The 19,779-nt window shown below is 39.0% G+C and overlaps 1 protein-coding gene across 1 annotated transcript in view; it reads left to right on the forward strand.

Moving 5' to 3' along the window:
• IGF2BP3 (insulin like growth factor 2 mRNA binding protein 3) overlaps nt 1–19,779 on the forward strand; it is a gene marked incomplete at its 5' end in the record, with an annotated part of 91,960 nt that overhangs the window by 27,980 nt on the left and 44,201 nt on the right. Inside the window, 2 exons of the mRNA XM_061996545.1 lie at nt 19,227–19,278; nt 19,371–19,434. Of these exons, the coding sequence (XP_061852529.1) occupies nt 19,227–19,278; nt 19,371–19,434 (116 nt within the window). The remainder of the gene's footprint in view (nt 1–19,226; nt 19,279–19,370; nt 19,435–19,779) is intronic.

A 19,779-nucleotide genomic window follows, 5' to 3' on the forward strand; every position in this document is an offset into this window, starting at 1 on the left:
ACCAGCTACCTACTTCAGCTGCTTGCCCCAAGGTCATCATCTGCCATGGCTCTTGGCATCAGCTGGAGCTGTGGTGCAGAGGACGGTGGGCAGCTGTCAGTGGAGCTGCAGGCGCATGTCTGGCTTCCATCTCTGACTTTGCATCCTCCTCTCTCTCGATTGCAAGGCTGCTTCTCCTGTCTTGCTGCTTATGTGCCTGCTGGCCACTTCACTATGGAGGTGCATGGGCAAAATGAACCTGTACCTGCTGTGGCTGCCATTGCCAGGAGGCCATGTGTGGGAAGCCTTGAGGTCTGCTTTAGCGCTCGTGTGCCGTGAGTGTATCCATGGACAAATGTTGCAGAGCATGAGCTCATTTTCATGACACTTCACACAGCTGCGCAAGGCTCAACTGCTGTAGCTTGGCCAGCTTTGCGGTCTTTCTAGCTTTTCTGGGGGAGTTATTGTTGTAAACAGGCATGTGCTTCACATATATGGGTTTGGTGCTGGTGTTTCTAATGAGGGAAGAACATTACACGCTACATCAGTAATGTGCATTGCAGTCGTTATACAGATGGCCGTAGCCTCACGTGGTCTGCTTCATACCAGATTTACAACTGCGTGTTCATTATTAGACTCAGAGCTGTGTGCGAGTGGTTTTCGTGTAGTTGCCTGTGTATTTAAAGGTTACACAGAGACAATTCTTCTTGTTAGTGCCTAGTAGAGAGTGGCTTTCTATATCTAGCAGCTGACACTTGTATACTTGGATTAATTTTTCCCATACTGTGGAACTTTCTTTATCTAAAGTCAAATAAATAACATTGGGCCCATTTTGGAGGATCTGGAATATTGGTTGTTTCGGCTGAGAAGGGCAGAGATGCTGAATTCTTCTGCTGGCTTGTCCTGGCTTAAGGAATTTAACTTTTAACATCCAAGTTGGAAAATATGTGTGTGTTTTTGATCTGATAGTTTGGTGGTTTGTAACCACTGTTACAGCACAACTTGCACAGGATAGTTTAGAAGTATACACAATGGAATGTTTATTCAGTTTTTATTATTATTGGCCACTATGAAGAGGTGATTGTATTTTAGATGAGAAAACTTATTTCATCCTCTCCATGCGTAATTTACCCTTTGGAATTTTGTAATTATGGTTCTGGTTAAGCTTGCAGTTGGTAATTCCAGAGCTTGAATGTTTAATTGAATGGTTTATAGTGACCAATGTCTGTGCTTTTCTCATGGTGTAACGAATCAAGATAGTTTCCTGCCTGGTATGCTCATATCACTTCTTGGGGGTGATGGGCTGGTCATGTGTGCTTACATTGTAGTTACATTATTGTAGTTAAAGCTTTTTGTAGCTTTAAAGCTGGAATTACAAATTTTTCCTCAAACTTTTCAAAACAAATTTGATAATAACTTTATTTTTCAAAGCTGATTGCAGTTAAGCATAAGTGATTTTTGTAGTCCCTGCTAGCATCTCTCAATGCATCTGTTACAAACTCAGGTTGTGTTCTGTTGCACTCAGGACATTGTCACGAGTGGTGAGGTGTTCTTATGGTGTCACTTGCTGTGCTGCAGTGGTCCAAGAGCTAAGCCTTTCACAGTCAATTCCCATTGCCATATTTCTAGACTCTTAAAAAAATCAAGTGTTAAAACACTTAATTTAAATGCAAAGAAAAAGACAGGCCAGCCTTCAAACACCTACTGCAAACCTCTGCTATCCTTTACTGCTCACAGCTGCAATAAACTCTATGTAACCTTAGCATTTAGCAGATGTAGAGCTTTGTTTTCACTTTTTCTTCAAATCACTGCATACCTACTTTATTCTTTTTCTACAGCACTTCATCTCCATGTAAGAGCACAAATAAAAGTAGATTTTGAAAAACCAAATGGGAGAAAAATGTCTTAACTTCTTGTAACATTGCTTTTTTCCTTACATACTTTGTATTTCAACTTGCAAGGGTGTTTACACAGCTGTCTTCATGTACCTGTCTGTTCCCCAGTATGTGAACTGTGTAATAGATGATAATTTTTTGTACCAATGCATTCACATGCAGATTAATATTAACAAATCATGTTCTGCTTTATGTACCAGTTTTTGTCTTTTAATGCTGCATAACTTGCACATTATAGTTGGCTCAAACTGGGAATGAAACTAAGGAGCTTGCAAACACCTTAGCGCTGTTTCTAAAGCAATAGAGAATGAAGAAGTGCAGCATCTAGACATTCGCTTTCTGAAGCTTCTTGGATGATTTTAAAGTGAAATTTATTGAAGGATTTGGTGGATATAGGCTTACTTTAAGCCAGCTGCTGATACATCAAGTTGTATTTGTAGAGACAAGAGTTTTAGCAGATGGCATTTTCCCAATGCTGAGAGGAATGGCTTTGTAGGTGTTTCCCTTCACACTGCCATCTCAAAGGAGATGATCATCCTTCTCTCAGCTTGTCCTATCACATTAGTCTCTTTAACCAAGTGTCTCACTGAAGTCCTAGGTTTGCTTTTCATGTACCATTGTAGATATGTGAACCTCTTTGAGTACATTTCCAGCAGAAGTAAAACACAACTAAAACTTGACCTCAAAGGAAGACCTGAAGGTCATTAAGTGTTTCCACTGTCTTTTGTGAGGAAGAAAGTCTTCAAGTGCATAAAATGTTTTCAAATTCATGGTAGACAAATGGTAGAAGATTTAATAAATGTGAAATCTGTGGTGGTGTGGATATCCCTAGTGGTGATGTATCTTAAAAGTCTTTCATACCTTAAAAAAATCACCAATGGTACAGAGTCAAATGTTATCCTGAAATTAACAAAGAATAGCTGATTGTACTTTATGCTGGGTGAAATGACTTGTTTAGGTCTTGAATAGCTGTAGTGGTGGTGGTTCATATAGCTGTCTGTTTGCAGACTTTAAGGGAGGCATGGATGTCATACCAAAAATCAAACCCAGCTTCAGTCAAGGATCTAATTCATCAGACCAATCTTGGATCTGAAGCCAGGTAGCTGTGGCTGTCATGAGACAAGTTCTAGATCTGGTCTTCTAGCTGCAGTTTTACTATGGAGGGAGCAGTGATGATTGGATTGACTGGACTTCAGTGGATACAAAAGGTCATGAAAAGCACTTAAAAGTTCAAGTCAGTGCTCTTTACATGCAGCTTTCAGTGTGTCCTTATTTACATTGTCCTCTTTGAAGTAGGCAGAGATGAGGGAATACTGCAGGTGTCCCAATATTAGGATAAGGGAGCACACGCACAGGGTGTGTACATGAACAAAGTACAGGGTTGAGGTCTCAGCATACAGGGTTTTTGTGTCTCACGGTGAGGTGAATCTTGCCAGTGCGTGGGGCTACTCTACATCCTTTTCTAAATTAGTCATTCTTAGTGTTTTTATGTTGTAAAACTTCTCCTTGTAGATGTGTTCTTAGCTACTGGTATGTGTTCTCTCTTCCAATTTTGGCTGAGGAGTATTTAATTATGAATAATTTTAAGAGGCCAGCTTGAGCTGTACTTATCAAAGAGGCCTATGACAAGATGCTGAATTCAGTGAACAATATTCCATATGCCCCACCAGACTTTAAGACGTCATGTTTTAAATGAGCCAATCACTAGTACAGTGAACATTATTCATCTCAAACTAATGCTCACAAAGTTTTGAGATGTGTGTGCTGTGCATACATCCCACAACCTTATATTTTTATGCCTGAACCACCTTCTCATATCAGCTTGCTTTTCCATGTTCTGAGTCCTGCTATCCTGCAAGTGGGTGGGATATGAATGAATGTGTATAATAAGTTGTATGTATATATGCATATATACCCAAAAATGTGTTAACAAATATCTAAACTATTAAAAAAAAGTAGCAGTCAGCTGCATGTATTCAAGCACAAGCAGCTGTAAATACACATCTGTAGTAGTGATAGTGAAGACCTAAGCAGGGATGTAGAAAGAAGTGAGAGGCTCAACCACCTCTGTGAATTAATCTTTTAAATTATCTTGGGAATGGATTTGGAAAGACTTTTTTGTCTGTCAACTGCAGAAACCAGCTCGAATATGGTTCTAAGAGATTTCTAGGAGAATGTGCTAACATTGGTAATATATTATATCTGAACTTACGAAGTATTTCTATCTTCATTCACACATGGTACCAGTGGAGGTGAGCAAACAACTATATTTATGTTCTTATTACTAAAGCCTACTTCTAGCATTTCTCTTGTGATGAAAATCCAGATGAAGGCACCTTAAAGAGAAGCAGATGAGGAAGTGGATAATGCTTATTTGTTGGCTTTTTAAAATTAAGGATGATTATTTATGTAGCATAGTCACAGACATAGTCAAAGCACAGATAAATCAGGCTTCCTTTTTCCCCAAATCAGGACAAAGTTCTCTTGAGTTACTGTTTCCTGATATTTTGTCTAAAGGTATAAAAATACCACAAGCACTGAAGACTTTAATGACATCTTTAAGGCAGCCAAAACAGTGAGGAACATGATCTCACACAGATATCTTTGTTTAGAGACTCAAGTTCTCTATTAGTGGCAGGTGACCATTTCTCCATTTCTTCTCTTGCTAGATATTAAGAAAAGGCTTATTGAGGTAACTTTACTTTTTTTCACTTGGGGAGGAAAAAAAAAGAAGAGGGACTGGGGGGAGTGATTTCCTGTCCTGAAAGCCCATTGCTACCTTTGAGTTGTTTATTATTGCTTGATTGTCTCATATTAGATCCCTGCAAGTACTATCCCTTGTTGCTCTTGTAAATGTAGTGAGGAAGAAGTTTTAAGCAAGACTCACAGAAGGAAAACAAACATAAATGAAAAAGCCCATTACAGTAAGTATTGATGTGAGTTCAAGGGAATGATTGCCAGAGTGGAGTGAGCAGTTGGTCCATCAGTCACCCGAAGGCTGGGTTTTTTTTCAGTCTAGAAATAGGTTGTTGCCATTTGTGTGTGTCCATCCGTGTGATGACTCTCAGAAAAGGGGCAAGAAAAGAGACAAACGGAAAGTGAAATCTGTCTCTGAGCACACAGAAATGAATGTAAAATGAACATCTTTTATGAATTTAAACTCAGAAGACTTCAGTTAACTGAAATTGCATATCAAAGACTGTATCCAAATGGCTGCTAGGAGAAAAAAGGAGGGTCCAAGCTAATTTTTAGAAGTTTCTTGTGATAATACCCGGTGTGGACCTCAGGAGCTGCTCTGTAATAGCCACTGCTGATCAGATTAAGGGATGCCCCGAGTTGTATTGGTGGGAGATAATACAAGGAACAAAGCTGATACATCTCCTTGTCATCATCTATTTGTATTTTTAGAAGCATTAACCCTGAGGTGGTTCCTTTATCATAATGGAATGCATGAGAGCTTTTACTAAACATAAAGAGGGTACACCCTCTGCATGTTGTAGTGTGCAGATGCAAAGCATATCTGTCTTAGTTGTGCTTTTCCTCCTGAACCCTCTAGAACTCAGGCTGGAAAGTGACAAAGGGAATGTCTGGGCTGTTCCCCCCCACCCCTTCTTCTGTGAAAAGCTAATAGTATCATCAAAATATATTTAACTATCTGTCCCTTTCTTGTAAAGGCTCACCGTTGCGGATAAGGTTACATGCAGCAGTCTTCCCGCACACTGGGTGGGAGTAACAACAGATAACTTGGATCCCACAGCTAAGAGGAGAGTGTTGGAGTGTCTATTTACAAATAAAATATTGACCTGGCATTGACCTGCCCTGGCATCAGTGCCTTGTGTGTACTAAAATTAAAGAGAAGACTGGAAAGGGAGACATTCCTGATGCTCTAGGCCAGTTTTGTTGGTTCAACAGTGTGTACTACTACTGCGTTGCTGGCATGGTGGCCAGCACAACTACAGTAGCATATTGTGTGCTGATCAGTAAGAGCTCAACAATAAGGGACTGGAGAAGACCACTCTCCTTGGAGAGGTTTTCAGAAGGCTAAATATCACCAAAAAAATTTCACAAAGCTATATAATCTGAAAAGCAATGAAGCGACTGCCCATGATCTGCTGCCAGACCTCACAGAGGTATTGCTTTACACAGACTGCTGCGGCATACACAGTCATGTTACCTCGTCTCGTAACTTCTTTTTCCCTCTGCCATAACTGAGCTTACTATTTAAGTTTGAATGTTAAGCATACTCTTGGGTTAGCAGAAGGAAGACTGATTTTTACTTTTTCTATATGGAATAATGGCCAAAATCTTGCATGTGTTTTTGGGGTATTTCAACAAAAGGTGTTTGGGTTTCTAACCCAGCCTATGGGACTGGCAGCAGCACTTTTACTGTTGTCTTCTATGCTGCAAAGGATGTTGTGATGTCCTGGAGGGGACAGTATGACAGACTTTTAATCTGAACCTCTCAGATGTTGTTAAAAGGTCCTCTAAGAATTGGGCCACTTTCCTCTTTTAAAATAAATAAAGCATCTGGAAATGGTGTATCCTTAGCTTCTCCTCCCACTTTACAGACTTACCTCTGCTAACTGCAGAGATGTGATGTTTGCCGTGCTCCCAGGGAATGTGCTGGCACAAAGGCCTGTTGTTCATGTTCAGTGTCTACATTTTATTTAGAGCTACTGCCATGTTCTCCTTGCTTATTGAGAAGTTTTGCTTCCAACTTCATGGAGGGAGAAGGTAGTTTGTGTTCTTATGTTTCTTTTCTTGTCATTTTAAGTATTCCTTCTTTGGAATGCCATGCTGTATGCATCTTGGGGTCATTATTCATAATTTAAGAGCATGTTTTTTATAGTACAGGGAGGCCACCTTTATTCAGTTGGTTCTTGGCTGAAAAGCATCTTGGAGAATCTGTGGTGCTGAGCACAGCTCTGCCATGCTTTGTTAGAGGGTCTTATCTGTCATGCTTCTGAGTTCCTTGTGGCCTCCCCTTCTTCTCTTTTGAGGATCTGGGCAATGAAAATCATGTCATCGGTGTTCAGTCTCATGCTTTGTTTCTAGCTTCAAATCTTTTTGTATGTGGATGCTTCTGTGTGCTGAGCTTTTTCCATTGACTGAAACCAAGCATTGGTAGTGTGTGCTGGTATGCAGTTATGAGTGGTGTATTAGCTGATTTGAGACTTCTGCTACTGCTTGTCACCATCTTTCTCACTGAAGTTTGTCTTACATTCAGTCACATCCAGAAACTGCTCTTGTGTGATCACTGACCTGTCATCCTGATCTTCCTTATCTGCTCCCTTCTCTGACCTAGTTGTGATGCAGCTTGTCCCTAAACTCTCTTGTCCATATTTTTGGAGAGCTTTCTTTCATAATGACTCTCACATTTTAGAAGCACCTCTAGTACTTACTACACTCACAGTAGCTGGTCACTTCTGTGTCCTTTCCTACATGATATAGATCCAATCCCCTGTGAAGCTTCTCCTGGACACTCCTGTCTCACTCTTCAGCTGTATCTCCAGAAGCCCAGGCAGTGACTAGGCCAGCAGTCCTTGGGTTGCTGCCATGACCTTCCTGGCCTCCCAGACAGGCTGTGCATCCCTCCAGCATTTGGGCTGCCTACTCTTCATTTCTACAGCCTGGCAGTAAGGTGAGCCTGCTCCATGCTTCTGGAGCAGGCCAAGCTGGCTGAGGACAAGCTGGAATTTCGGCTGAAAGATCAGGTGGAGTTTTCATTCTCCCTCTCTAATACTTTCATATTTATCTGTTGCACCCATTGCCTACACCTTGAGAGCTCTTTGAGGCAAGAGATGGTCTCGCTTGTTGCTGCTTTCCTTATGCACAGATGCTGTTTAATGCAAGAGATGTGCACTACTAATGGTTTGAAATTACTTTCTCCCCTACTGTAGCAGTACTCTACTACTGCTTTCTGTATCTTCTTGTTATGCTCAGCTCTGAATAGGATATTTCATTCTTATCCAGGAACATGAGCAGGGATTTGAGAGCTGTGGCTCCCTAAATATTCAGCAGGTGAATAACCAAGATTTCTTAGTTCCTCTTACACCACCTCCTCTTTCTTCTCATGTCAATAGCAAAGTACTGAAGTACTTTTCCTCTCTGTGCCCAAAACTCTAGTTTCCCTTCTGTTGGGATGAGCTTTTTGCTATGAATCAGTGGAAAATCAGAATGAAGTGTGCATTCATACAGGCGTATACTGGGGATTTACACTCCCACTTCCCTATTTAAAACAGTGCTGGCTTTTTAAATGTCAAAAATTTCACATTTTCAGCTTTTTAAGGAGAACAAGTTGTTTTGACAAGAGAAGGCAGTTTATTGTGTAGTAAATGTGAAACTGGTAAATGGCACACAAATTCTCAATGCGCTGCTCACCTTTACTCTTAATGTATTACTAGTATTAAACTATTACTACTATGGATGTTTTTGATTCATGTTCAGCAGAGTATTGCTGTAGAGAGTTAAATTACTTTTAGTACAGGATAGCTTGTGGAGCAGCTGTGAAACAAGATTGGAGCCTCTTACCCAAATACTTGCAATGTCTGTTTTGGAATACATGAAAAGTTTCATTGAAATTGAGTATCCAGGTTTCTGGAAAATAACAAGATTGTGTGGTTTTGGTTTTTTTTTTTAAAAGATCAAGAAGTGTCAGTCTAGTACCTGATATTACCAAACTGCTCAGATGCTTGCACAAGGGTGACTTTTGTAAAAGATGGCTCTAATGGATTTTTTAGCTGCTAAACCTTGATATCTTAGAGCTGATTATTTAGTTAAATTGCAAACTTGGCTATAGAGTATGAAGCAGAGACTTAGGTCTAGAATTTCCTATAGGGCTATTGAAGCCAATAAGAGTAAAGACTGCCTCTCCTGTGTTATGTGGCTTCTTGTGCAGGCCTGAGGAACAGCAGGTGATTTAACTATGTTCCAAGTAAATGATTACCTTTGAATAAAAGAAAAATAAGTAACACAAAAACATATATCAACCATGTTAGTTGGTAGTTGTTTTCTTCTATGAGTTCCAGTGCTTGTGCAGAATAAATAAGGATATTTCAGTTTTCAGATCTGTGGCATTAGAGTATGAAATGATGCAAAGCAAAGTGGAATGGTTTAAACTTGCCACCTCTGTGATTTCATCTCTTTGAATTTTCCTTTAAGAAGGGAAGACATTCTAATTTTATTAATAATGAGGTTTTACAGGAAACTTTTGAGTTGGAGAGCTTGCTGGGAACTGAATATTTCATGCAAGATTGGAAATAGAAAACTCTTCAACCTTTCCTTTGTAGAAAGCTCTGAATATAAGCAGAGGTGTCTCTTGAACCACATTAGGTGTAGTTAACTCATCTAACTATGGCCATTCTCCTTGAATTGTTACAGTCTTCTTACTTGTCATTGATTGCTTCTTCAAAATTGATACTTAAATGTAATTTATAGTCTGCAAGCTGTCAGCTAGAACTCAGCATTTGCTCTGGATTTGTTTGGTTTTAGTCTATATAGGCCAAATGGTTTTACCATAGTACATCTCTTACAATCTTAATTTCTAGTTTAGATAATCACAGTGAAAATGTTGTGGTTTTTGTAAACATCCTTTTAAACTTTACCTTTCAGATTAGTGCATGAGTTGTCCATAAAGCTGGGATATTTTAAGCTAGACTTGGAAATCTCATAGATACTGCTAAATGTGCGTTTAACAGAATTTCAAGATACCGTCTTAACTTTTAGGGAATTTTAAATAACTGGGGTTTGAGTGTTTTAAATATATATACTTTTATGACTATCTGAATGATTAGGTAGCTGCTAGTTAATGTGTTTCACCACAGAAATTTTCCACACTTTGCCCCAGGGTTCATGTTTCTGCAGCTTGAAGGCTTTGACAGCACTTAATTGTTGTTTTGAAGCTCTCATCTCTACTTTAGCACTACAGAGACTTTTACTGGAGATTTTACTGTATTCCAACTCTGCAGTTCAAAGAAATACAAATACTTGAAAGTGGTCTTGTTCTCCCAAAATCTCTTCTTACTCTGTATATAGCCTGTATTTTTGTCTGACCCCAGGCTTACATTCTTGAGTCCTCACTCCAAACCTTCTCTACTGCTTTAAGTGCCCAGCCCCCTCAGCAGGAACTAGATGAGATAATTTCCTTTCCTAGCCTTTCCCTGGAAATAGCCATACAAAACAGGAGAGGTGGGTCAAGAAAAACATGTCTTCTCCAGCTGTTGGGATGACTTTAGCAATTTCAAGTGTAGCTGTTGCAACTACTCAAGCAACTGAGCTGCCCGATGTGTTAGACTGCTACTCGCAATTTGCATTCAGGTACTGGAGTTTTGCCATATCAGCAAAATAACTAGAGAGGTGAGGTAGGTGACCTGTCCTCAAGCTGTCAGTTCACTTTTGTATGAGAAAATCCAGCAACTCAGCCTCTATAGGTCTGTAAGCCTCTGTAATAGCAGATAACAATTCCTTCCTTCGGTAGTCTCTTGTATTTCAGACCCTTGTGGTTTATAGAAGCTAAACCTTCCTTTAAATGTCTGGTCCTCAGCAGTGCTGTCCCTCAGCAGGGGTACTGGGAAGCCAGAGGCATGGCATGAATCTTATGGATGAACCATTTAAAAAGGGGGAGGGAGAATCCTGTAAATGTAACTCAAGTAAAATGCTTCTATCTTTTTATAGCTTTTTCTGGTGATAAAGAGACCTAAGGTATGCATGAAGTGGTTGTTAAGGACATAATTTTTTTTTTCCTGAAAGCTTGTCATCTTGAGTCTTGTGCACAATAGGGAGAATATCTCAGGTGTGATCTTCATCTGAGTTCTAATACACTTTCTTTTTATCTGTGAACTAAAGCTATTTTATGGGATTTTCCCCTATGGTGTTCTTTATCATTTTTACATAGTCATAAGCTATAGAACCTAGAGGAAATGCTTATGTTAGAACGTGGGACAATCTTCCCGGGAAAGATGTACCTGGAATCAAGTACTGACTTGGCTCTGTTTCTAAAATGCCCCAGCATTCCTTTACCAGAAGGAATATTTTAATTGTGTGGCTGCTTCATGAAATTATCCCTGTGCTCTTCTTGAGACATTTCTTGGGATTTGTAATTGTTGATCAGTTCCAAAAGCTGATTCAAAAATTGGGATTTTTTTTTTTGTCTGACAGATTTCTATTATAGTTGCAGGTTTCCAAATTTACAGAAGGCATTTTTTAAATAACAAACTCTTATTATGCTGAAACTAAAAATATCAGAGTAGCACCAGCCTTGTAGGGCAGTGATGAAGTGCTATCAAGACTTTTTAATAGCTACAGAAAATAGCTTTCAAAGTGGGGGTTTTTTTCACATACATGTGTGCACACAGAAAAGAGTAAATTGTATAGGAGAAAAACAATGCTACCAGATAAATCTTCCAGTTATAAAAGGAACACATTTTCTGTAATGATATGAAGTTAGTGAAATTGGAAGGACTGAAAGACTGAGACGGGAAAGGAAAAACATAACTGTTTCCTCTCTGATTTTTCATTTAACTGAGCAGGACATTGCAACTTGCCTTGTGAGGCTGAGCAGCAGTCTTCTTGACAGAGGCCACTGCTGGATATCTCCATGGGACGGTGTTGAAACTGTCAATAAAGCACCAATTGTATTTCAATGTAGTACTGTGAGTAAAGCAGAAAATTCATCTTTTATCTTAGTATATTTTCCAACCATGCTTTTAAAATTTGCTGGCTCTCTTGCTTTTGTGTAGTCTGACATTTAATCAAAGTTAGGCAATTAATGTTCTCTGGATAGTAATGCTTTTTTTTCCCCCCTTCCCTTTGGCAAACAACAAATGAGATCGTAGAAGTAGTGGAGAGTGTTTCCACTTAAACTGGATGCCTCAATGTGAGAGGAGACAGATGAACACGAGCTAGTGTTGCTGCTGCTTCCCACTATGTTTCACAACACCCATCTGCCAGCCCGGCATGTGATCCTTCCCTCATGCCGAGCCACAGAAATGTCCTGGTAGCCTGGGGAGGAGGAGAGGGCCCCAGCAGCCGCCCACAAGGAGATCCTGGGAATGGGGATTAGCTGTGTAAAACAGCAGTTGCTGCCGTTAAGGATCTATCTGCACGATAGTGCCTTTCAATTTTTTTTGAAATCAGGATGGGTACTGAATCAGCAGCATTTGCATTCATGCTAACCTAGTTCATAAACTCTGACATTATCTGAGACTGCTCTTGACGTTACATCTTTAGTGTGAGGAGAGGGGAGATTAAAAAGTATTGTAGCAGATAGTGCAGTGCTTAATTGTGTTCAGATCATGTTGCATAAATACTTATTTCTGTGTCTTCAAACCTGTTTTCATTTAATTTAGATGAAGGGTGAACAGAAGCTGCCAATTTGGCCATCCCTACGTGATTCGTTATTTCATAATACCTGTATCGTATTCCCTCTCACTCCTTTCCAAACTGAATTATCCTGCTCCCTTTAATCTCTTTGTGAAGGAGGCCACCCATGCATCTAAAGGTTTGGTGTTTTTTTTCTTGCCATTCTCTAAACACTTCTCAAGTGCTTTTTTTTAAAAAGTTAAAAAAAAAAAAAGAAAAAAGAAAAAAACACCAAACAAACAAAAAACCAACCTTGGAAACCATTTAATGCCATTTGTCAGTCTTGATATGATGATGGTCTTTTTTTCATCCCATGCCTCTGTAGTGGAATGCACCCTAATCTTTACTCCCTGTCATGCATTCAATGACTATTTCCAGCTTAGGGTGTAATGTGGGAATAGGAAAGCACTCTTTGCCTCCTTCATTCAGTACCTGTGCTAACTTTTTAACAAAAAATTTCCTTTGCAATTTGTTTTGTAGTCAGAGCTTTCAGAGACTACTCTCTCAGTGCTTTTTTTTTCCTCCCCCATTGCATTATTTTTTTAATTTAAAAATACAGGAATGAGAGAGAGTTGTGATGCTGATCATCTGTGGTGTTTGACCATGCTGCTTACACTTGGATTCTTCTTAATTTTTGCTTTAGAAGCTAACCTTCTATCTGTAAAATATGTGAGATATACCTTGTCATTTTTTACTTACTGGATTTAAGGCAGGTCCTCTTAAATGTTGTTCTTGAGTACTCATGGTTTTAAAGCATTTAGTTCTTTCGCATTCCATTATCTTTTATTTTTATATATGTGTGTATGTACATATCAAAACTTAAATGGTCCAGCAGTGTTATCTGGATATACTTGTAAACACATACAGTATGTGGAGCTGGCTTCAATAGTTGCAGTCATGGCTGCATGTGATGTTCTTCACGAGACTTGTTTTCAGTTGCTTTACTTTACACCTTTTTGTGGAATTTGAAATAGTCCACATAATCTCAACTTTGAGCATTTCAGATATTCCATAGTGAGAGCAAGGTAACTAGTGGCCTAGTGTTTGTTCTTAGTGCTGTAGGGAGGCAAATTAACTCAGGACAGATGATGGCTTTGCTGTCAACTAATGTCCAGTGTGTGCAGTGAAGATGGCTTGTCTGTAAGAGTTGTGTCCCAGTTACTTTCTTAATTTTGCAGCAAGTTGAAGACTTTCAGGAAGACAAACCCCTTTGGTTAGGGGAATCGAACGTTGCCATGGCAAACTGAATTCTGCACCTTCTAGTCTCTGATGCTGGGCAAATTGTTTAAGCAGAAGTTGCCATTAGTTGCTAACTGTGCCTTGTCTTCAGTTTGTCTCATGTGATGAGCCTCAGATCTGTCTTGCAGAAGTGCCACGTTCTCCTTGCTACCGAAAGTGGATTTGAAGCTATGCTTTGAACACAAAGATGTGCTGAGCACTGTGGAAAATTCAAGCCCTCGATGTCCAAACTGGTCACTCAATTAAGTAGTTCCTTTTGACAATTTTGGCTTTGTTCTGTGTGGTTCAGCTTCATGTTCTTAAAATCCTGGTAATGTCACCTAAACAGCATTGTATTGTGGGGTAAACTTATTAATAGTTTTGAACATTTGGATATAACTCGAAGTTCCCAGGAGAAGAATACACTCTGGGGTTTGTATGGGATGTGGTAAATACGCCAGAGTTATTGTTTTCAGGCACTGCCTTTCTGGTGTGTGCAAACAATGACTTCAGTAGCTTCCAGACTTATTTTTCTGATTCTTCCAGACTATGGTCATGGTTTCATGAGACAGTAAACTGGATATTGGAAGGGCCTACAAGCTGAAAAACACCATCACCACGTGTTGTAATGCACTGAGCCATTGCAAACTGGTGTTGCCTGTTCAAATGCCTAAACAAGGTTTTGGAGGAATAATTTTGTCCCAGCAGACTGAGTGCTGGTTTAGGTACTCCGTTTCCATGCTGTTCTATCTTTGAGGGACCTGCTTGCTCTGACATTCTTTTTGGTGAGCCCAAAAGTGCTGTTTGGAGAACCGATGAAGTCACGGTTCTGATGCTCTGGCTGGCAGGCTGAGAAGTGTGCCAGATAGCCTGGTGCCAAGCTCACCAGTCTGCCACAGCCTCCACAAAGCTGATGCAGCCTTACCCTATTTTACACCTTTCAAAAATGATAGTTCCTTCAGAAATCTTTTAGGGGCTTCTTCATGTCTAATTTTGTCCGTAAAGTCATGTTAGCTTTCTGCTGGAGATGTGTTTTTTACCAGCCAAAAGATTATGCCAAACTGAAGGCACTTGGGAAATCCTTTTTAATGCTGTCAGTTGTCGGCAGCTGATGGGCTGATTTGGCAATGGGGCTCTGCTGAGGCCTTGTTTGAACAATGAAGTCACAAAAAGCCATCTCTACTAGCGCTGAGTGACATTAATGTAATTAACTTAATCACTTTTTTTTGTTAACTTTAGATACTAACAAAGCGCTTAAAGTGTACAGATGGCATTATAGGTTCAGCTAGGCTTGATATCTGTATTGATATCAACATCGCTCTACACTTCTCCCCTCTCCTTACCTGGTTCTTTTGTTTCCTTTCACCCTACTTATCTTTTAACTGAAAAGCTGTTTGCACTAACAGTTTCTTTTCTTTCCTCATATTGTTGCCTTTTTTTTCTTCTTCCCCCTCCTTCCTTTTTGAGTGTTCTGGATGGTTCTGGATGGTTTAACAAAGTCTTAGCAGTCAAAAATATCAACATGATTTTTTTACTGAATTACCCTAATCCATCTCTCTTTCTGCCTCTGCTACTTGTGATTTGGGTGGTGTGGTCTAATTTTACCTCCCAGCCAACATGCCAGGAGTCATGGAGGCAAGGGTACTGGTCTAATGGATTGGTGCTATGTGATTGGAGAAAATAAGTTTCTACAGCATCACTATGTTCCCATTGATAAGTGCGTGTGAGATAATATAGATAGCTGTGCTTATGGGCCAGATGTTTTGAGATGACTTTGCTTATAGCATAGGGCAAAAACCCCACAGCACCATAAGAAGAGGTGTATGAAACAGCCTGTTCTGAAAGTGCATAAAACTGCTGTGTTTCATTCAGATGTGCTACTTCTAAACCTATCAAATTGGCATGAGAACTGGAATATTTTAATGTATTTCAAGCTCTCAGATCTACTGAAGAGTAATGTTTTCTTGTTGTTTTTTTTTTCCCTTGTAAAGCAGCCTTGATTTGTGGGGCTTGGGTAGGGCAATGCTGTTTATAGTGAAGTCAGAATTGGCTTTTAGAGCCTGATGAATGAAAGTCCACAGTATAAGACTGCAGCTTTTTGTGAGAGAGACATCTGTGCTATAACAAGAGCAGGAGACTCAATTTAGACAACTGCTAGAAGGAGAGCTCAAGAAAAGGAAAGACTTTTTTTTTCCCTAGCTTAGATTAAATATTTGTACAAATAAACTTTTCAGCTGCTCATCAGAATTGCTGCTGCACCACCAACTTGGCTTTGAAATTTGTTCTGATTGTGCAACAAGGCTGTACATGAAGTGTGTTATGGAAGAGCAGCTTAAACAAAACATGTTTGTTTTGCAGCAAAACTAGAGGCTTTGGACTAGAGGAAGAAAACGGGGAGAGGAAAAAGACACTGCAAAGAGAAATACAAACAAATGAAGGATATGAATAGTAACTGACTGTTGCAGTAAATACATGTGTAGCAAGAAACACATGCAGAAGTTCAGTTCTGGGTTTTGAAAGTGAGTTATGATAGAGGATCTTGCTTTGAATGTGATCATGGTGACTTTTCCCAGCTGGATCAGCTGGTTCAGTTACTTGTGTTCTCACCCGTGAAACTTGCTCTTCACACACTCACATATACCTCAACTGCTACTAAAACTTTTTTTCCTAGTGCATTTTAAATACAATCTGGTTAAAAGGCTACTGTTGCAGTGTTGATTAGACTTAAAACTTTGCTGCATGAGAACTGACAGTGATGAAAAGAGAATGTCTACCGATGGTAGTGTTGTGGAGAGAGTCTCTTTTGACCCAAGAGAAATGTGTCTCGTTTTGGTTAAAGAAAGCTCCAGCCCTTCAAGGAAACTTCTTATCTGTTTGGCAAAGCAACTCTTTTAAGAACATGGGAACTCAAATCACTTGGATTAAAGCCCAGATGGACAGTGTCTCTGACTGAAACAGCTCAGAAGAGGATTAAGAAGCATCATAAGTGAAGAAGTCCTAGCGAAGAGGAGTGGGATGCTGAATGTGTCATCCCAGGCTATTCCTCATCATTAGTTGCAAAGGATCCTTTTGGTTCTTAGGCTTCTTGGGTCAGGTGCAAGGCTAGTGTGGTGAGAGGTTTTTGATGGCTGATCAAAAACATGCTGAAAGAAATAGTTTTTAGAGACAATGTAGCATCTTTTAAAAATGTGTGGATTCAGTTTTAAAGCATTTACTTTCCTGATGAAGCTGGTGATACTGATACATGAGTCTTAATATAAAGGTATGCTTAGTCCACAACATAAACTTGATATGAAAATAGCTTACAAAATATTGATTAGTTATTATCCAGCAAAGTCTCATGGTACCTCTGTCATTCTAGCTTTGCTCTTTGCTTGTATGATTAAGGATGAATATGAAATTCTGTAAATTTTTCATTTAAATTTTTTTTGAAGTGTTGCAGCTTTTGAAGCAGAGTGGGCATGAGCTGGTGGTCTGTGTAGTTCAAAGGTGATAAAAAGTCTTAACTAACGGAAGATGTTATCTCATTGTAGTGTGGTCTGCTGTGTAACACAACACGGGTGTTGACACGCTGTAGGGACAAATAAATTGCTCGATCAGACTAATTGAACTCTTCAATTTCCCATTTCAAGTAAATATCTCAGAATGGATCTCTCAGTCAGGAACTCCCCCTTTTTTTTTTCTTCTTGTTTTAAAACCCTGACCCCACCTGAGATTCTGGTCACCCGCTGATTTCAGTGAAGGCACAGTTACTGCTTTAGAGGAAAGCCTTCTCCCATAGACAGTCTAATTGCATGCAGTGGCTCTCCTGGCTTCTGTGGAAGTAGAACAGCAAGCCTGCAAGACCTTGCCACGCTCCCACTTGTCTGTACCAAAATTTCAATTGTCTTAAAAGGATTTTCCCCATACTTTTAATTTATTTTAATCCCCTGGAGCATTTCTGCTTCAGTAATATTTAGCAAATTTCAGAGCAAACTTTTCTCTAGATTGTTTCATATTGTCAGATTTGACAAGTAGCAGGAATTTTTTTTTTTTTTTTAGGAGATGGAAAAGGCAAACTCTCAGACTAGGCTAATCTCTACTTGTAGGAGAGGACAATTAATAACTTGTCTGTGAAAACAAAACAGTTGCCAAGAAAACTTATTAGATCCTATATAAAAAGGATGGGGAAATTCTGCAGGTAGAAGTTGTAACACATAGCTCAAACTTGGCGAGCAGTGCCTTGCCTTTTAAATACCTGGCTTGAAATATTACCTTTGAAATGTCTGCAGGTAATTTAAATTTGAGTAGATAGCAAAGATTGGATATTGTACTGATGTAAGTTGTTGTTAAGTTTGGGCATATAAACTACAATTTCTCTTAATGTCTTTTATATTGTAGTAACAGTATGTGGTAGGCTAATAAATTATCAGATTAAGAATTCAAAATGTGAGGATGTAGACTTTGAATTTTACATTTTTGGGGACTGGGACTTTATGCGTACTTGGTTGCTAATTACAGCAAGTGAAATCATACTGTAATGAGAAGCTGCATATATGCATTACTATGCCTACTACTTTCCTTCTATCCTTGTTGTTTTCCCCTTTCCCTGGGGGGTTGGACTAGATGATCTTTCAAGGTCCCTTCCAGCCTTGGGACTACAGATTCTGTGATTCTGTAGTTTTGCCTTAAAAGAGGAACTGATGTGAAGAACAGCACTTCGATGATAGAAGTGATTGCAAGTCTTTTTTCACTTATTAGTGTAAATAGTGAACTTTTTCAGCATCACTTTAATTCTTGTGATAAAAGAGAAGGATTAAATAAGCCACAATAATGCACTTGTGTTCTATGCTAGCTACTGCCACAGTATTTTCTTGAACATTATGAAATGAAGAAAAGAATATGCCATGTGAATTTTAGAACATGTAAATGTTTTTAATGGATTACTCTGTCAGCTTGATTTTCCTAAAAGTTTTATTATTTCTTGTTCGTTCTTCATCCTCTGTTTGACTTGAATGAAACAAATTTATGCCAAATAATAAAACTACTTTATTCAGATTTCTTTAGCTCCATGTTTGAAGTTTTTACCTGTCCCTCCCTAGCTTTCTACCAAATGACAAATTAATTATGACTTTCAAATAATTGTGAAGATCGTGCTCTGGCAGGAGGGTTGGACTAGATGATCTTTTGAGGTCCCTTCCAGCCTTTGAGATTCTGTGATACTGTTGTGAGTGGTTCCTCTGGAATGGGTGTTTGGGAAAACTGTTAAGGTATTTGCAGAACAGCTCTTGATGTGCTGGTTATTCTGGACAGCTTCTCTTATGTACACAAGCCTCCACTGAGTAAGATAACAACATTTTAATGTATGATCTATGTGGATTGGGCTGGGAAAAGAAAATCAGGCAGTGGCAAAATCACATATAAATGCTTGATATATGTGGAAAGATTTTGTTTCAGATTTGTTCTTCTCCAATTCTTCCTGTCTCTGCTTTAGCCCACACTGAGAACAGGTCACTTCAAGGTTTATTTTCAAAGTTTGGAACTTACAGTAGTACAGGGTGGTTACTGGGACTTACATTCTGTATTTTCACATTCATGAGGTTTGAAATGCAGATTTTTCTAATATGGGAAAGAAACCTGTGTTAAAATAGTTATTTTTTCTTCCATATTGGAGTAGATATCTTGTGCTGTATGTTCTGATACATTTATTCCAAATCTTAGTGGTTTTATAGACTCTTCATGTTTTGTTTATCTGTTTTGAAATTGAAATATGTAATTTCTTTTACCTCTTGATAGGTGCTGGATAGTTTGTTAGCTCAGTATGGAACAGTGGAGAACTGTGAGCAAGGTATGACTTTATTCTAAAATAGCTTTTAAGTTTGTAGTGTGAAGCAAGTACACCCTGAACTTAACCTCTACTCATTGTGTTTCGTTCTCTAGTGAACACTGACACGGAGACCGCAGTCGTAAATGTAACGTATGGCAATAAGGACCAGGCCAGACAGTAAGTTTATTCTTTAGCTGTTACTGTCATCTGATCTGCATTTTGGAATTCATATTGTTGCAATTTTATATGCTACTTTGTTTCTAATTAATTTATCAATAAAATTACGTAAGCATTAACTTTTAAGAAAGTCTTTTAGTCTTCCCCATGCCAAGTCTTGTATGACTTATCTTATTTTTGCAATTAATTTGTCATCAACTTTTCCTGCACTTTCACTAAAAATAATAGTTTTGAAAATTAAAAATCCAGGTAAAAGGATTTCATTGGGGAGGGCAGAAAGTTAGTGATTTGCCAATGATGAGAGGTATTGCTTAATGATTTTTAATCATGTCTTAAAAAAGCTTT

The sequence above is a fragment of the Colius striatus genome, chromosome 5 (genome assembly GCF_028858725.1).
Source record: "Colius striatus isolate bColStr4 chromosome 5, bColStr4.1.hap1, whole genome shotgun sequence".
In the NCBI taxonomy this organism is placed as follows: domain Eukaryota; kingdom Metazoa; phylum Chordata; class Aves; order Coliiformes; family Coliidae; genus Colius; species Colius striatus.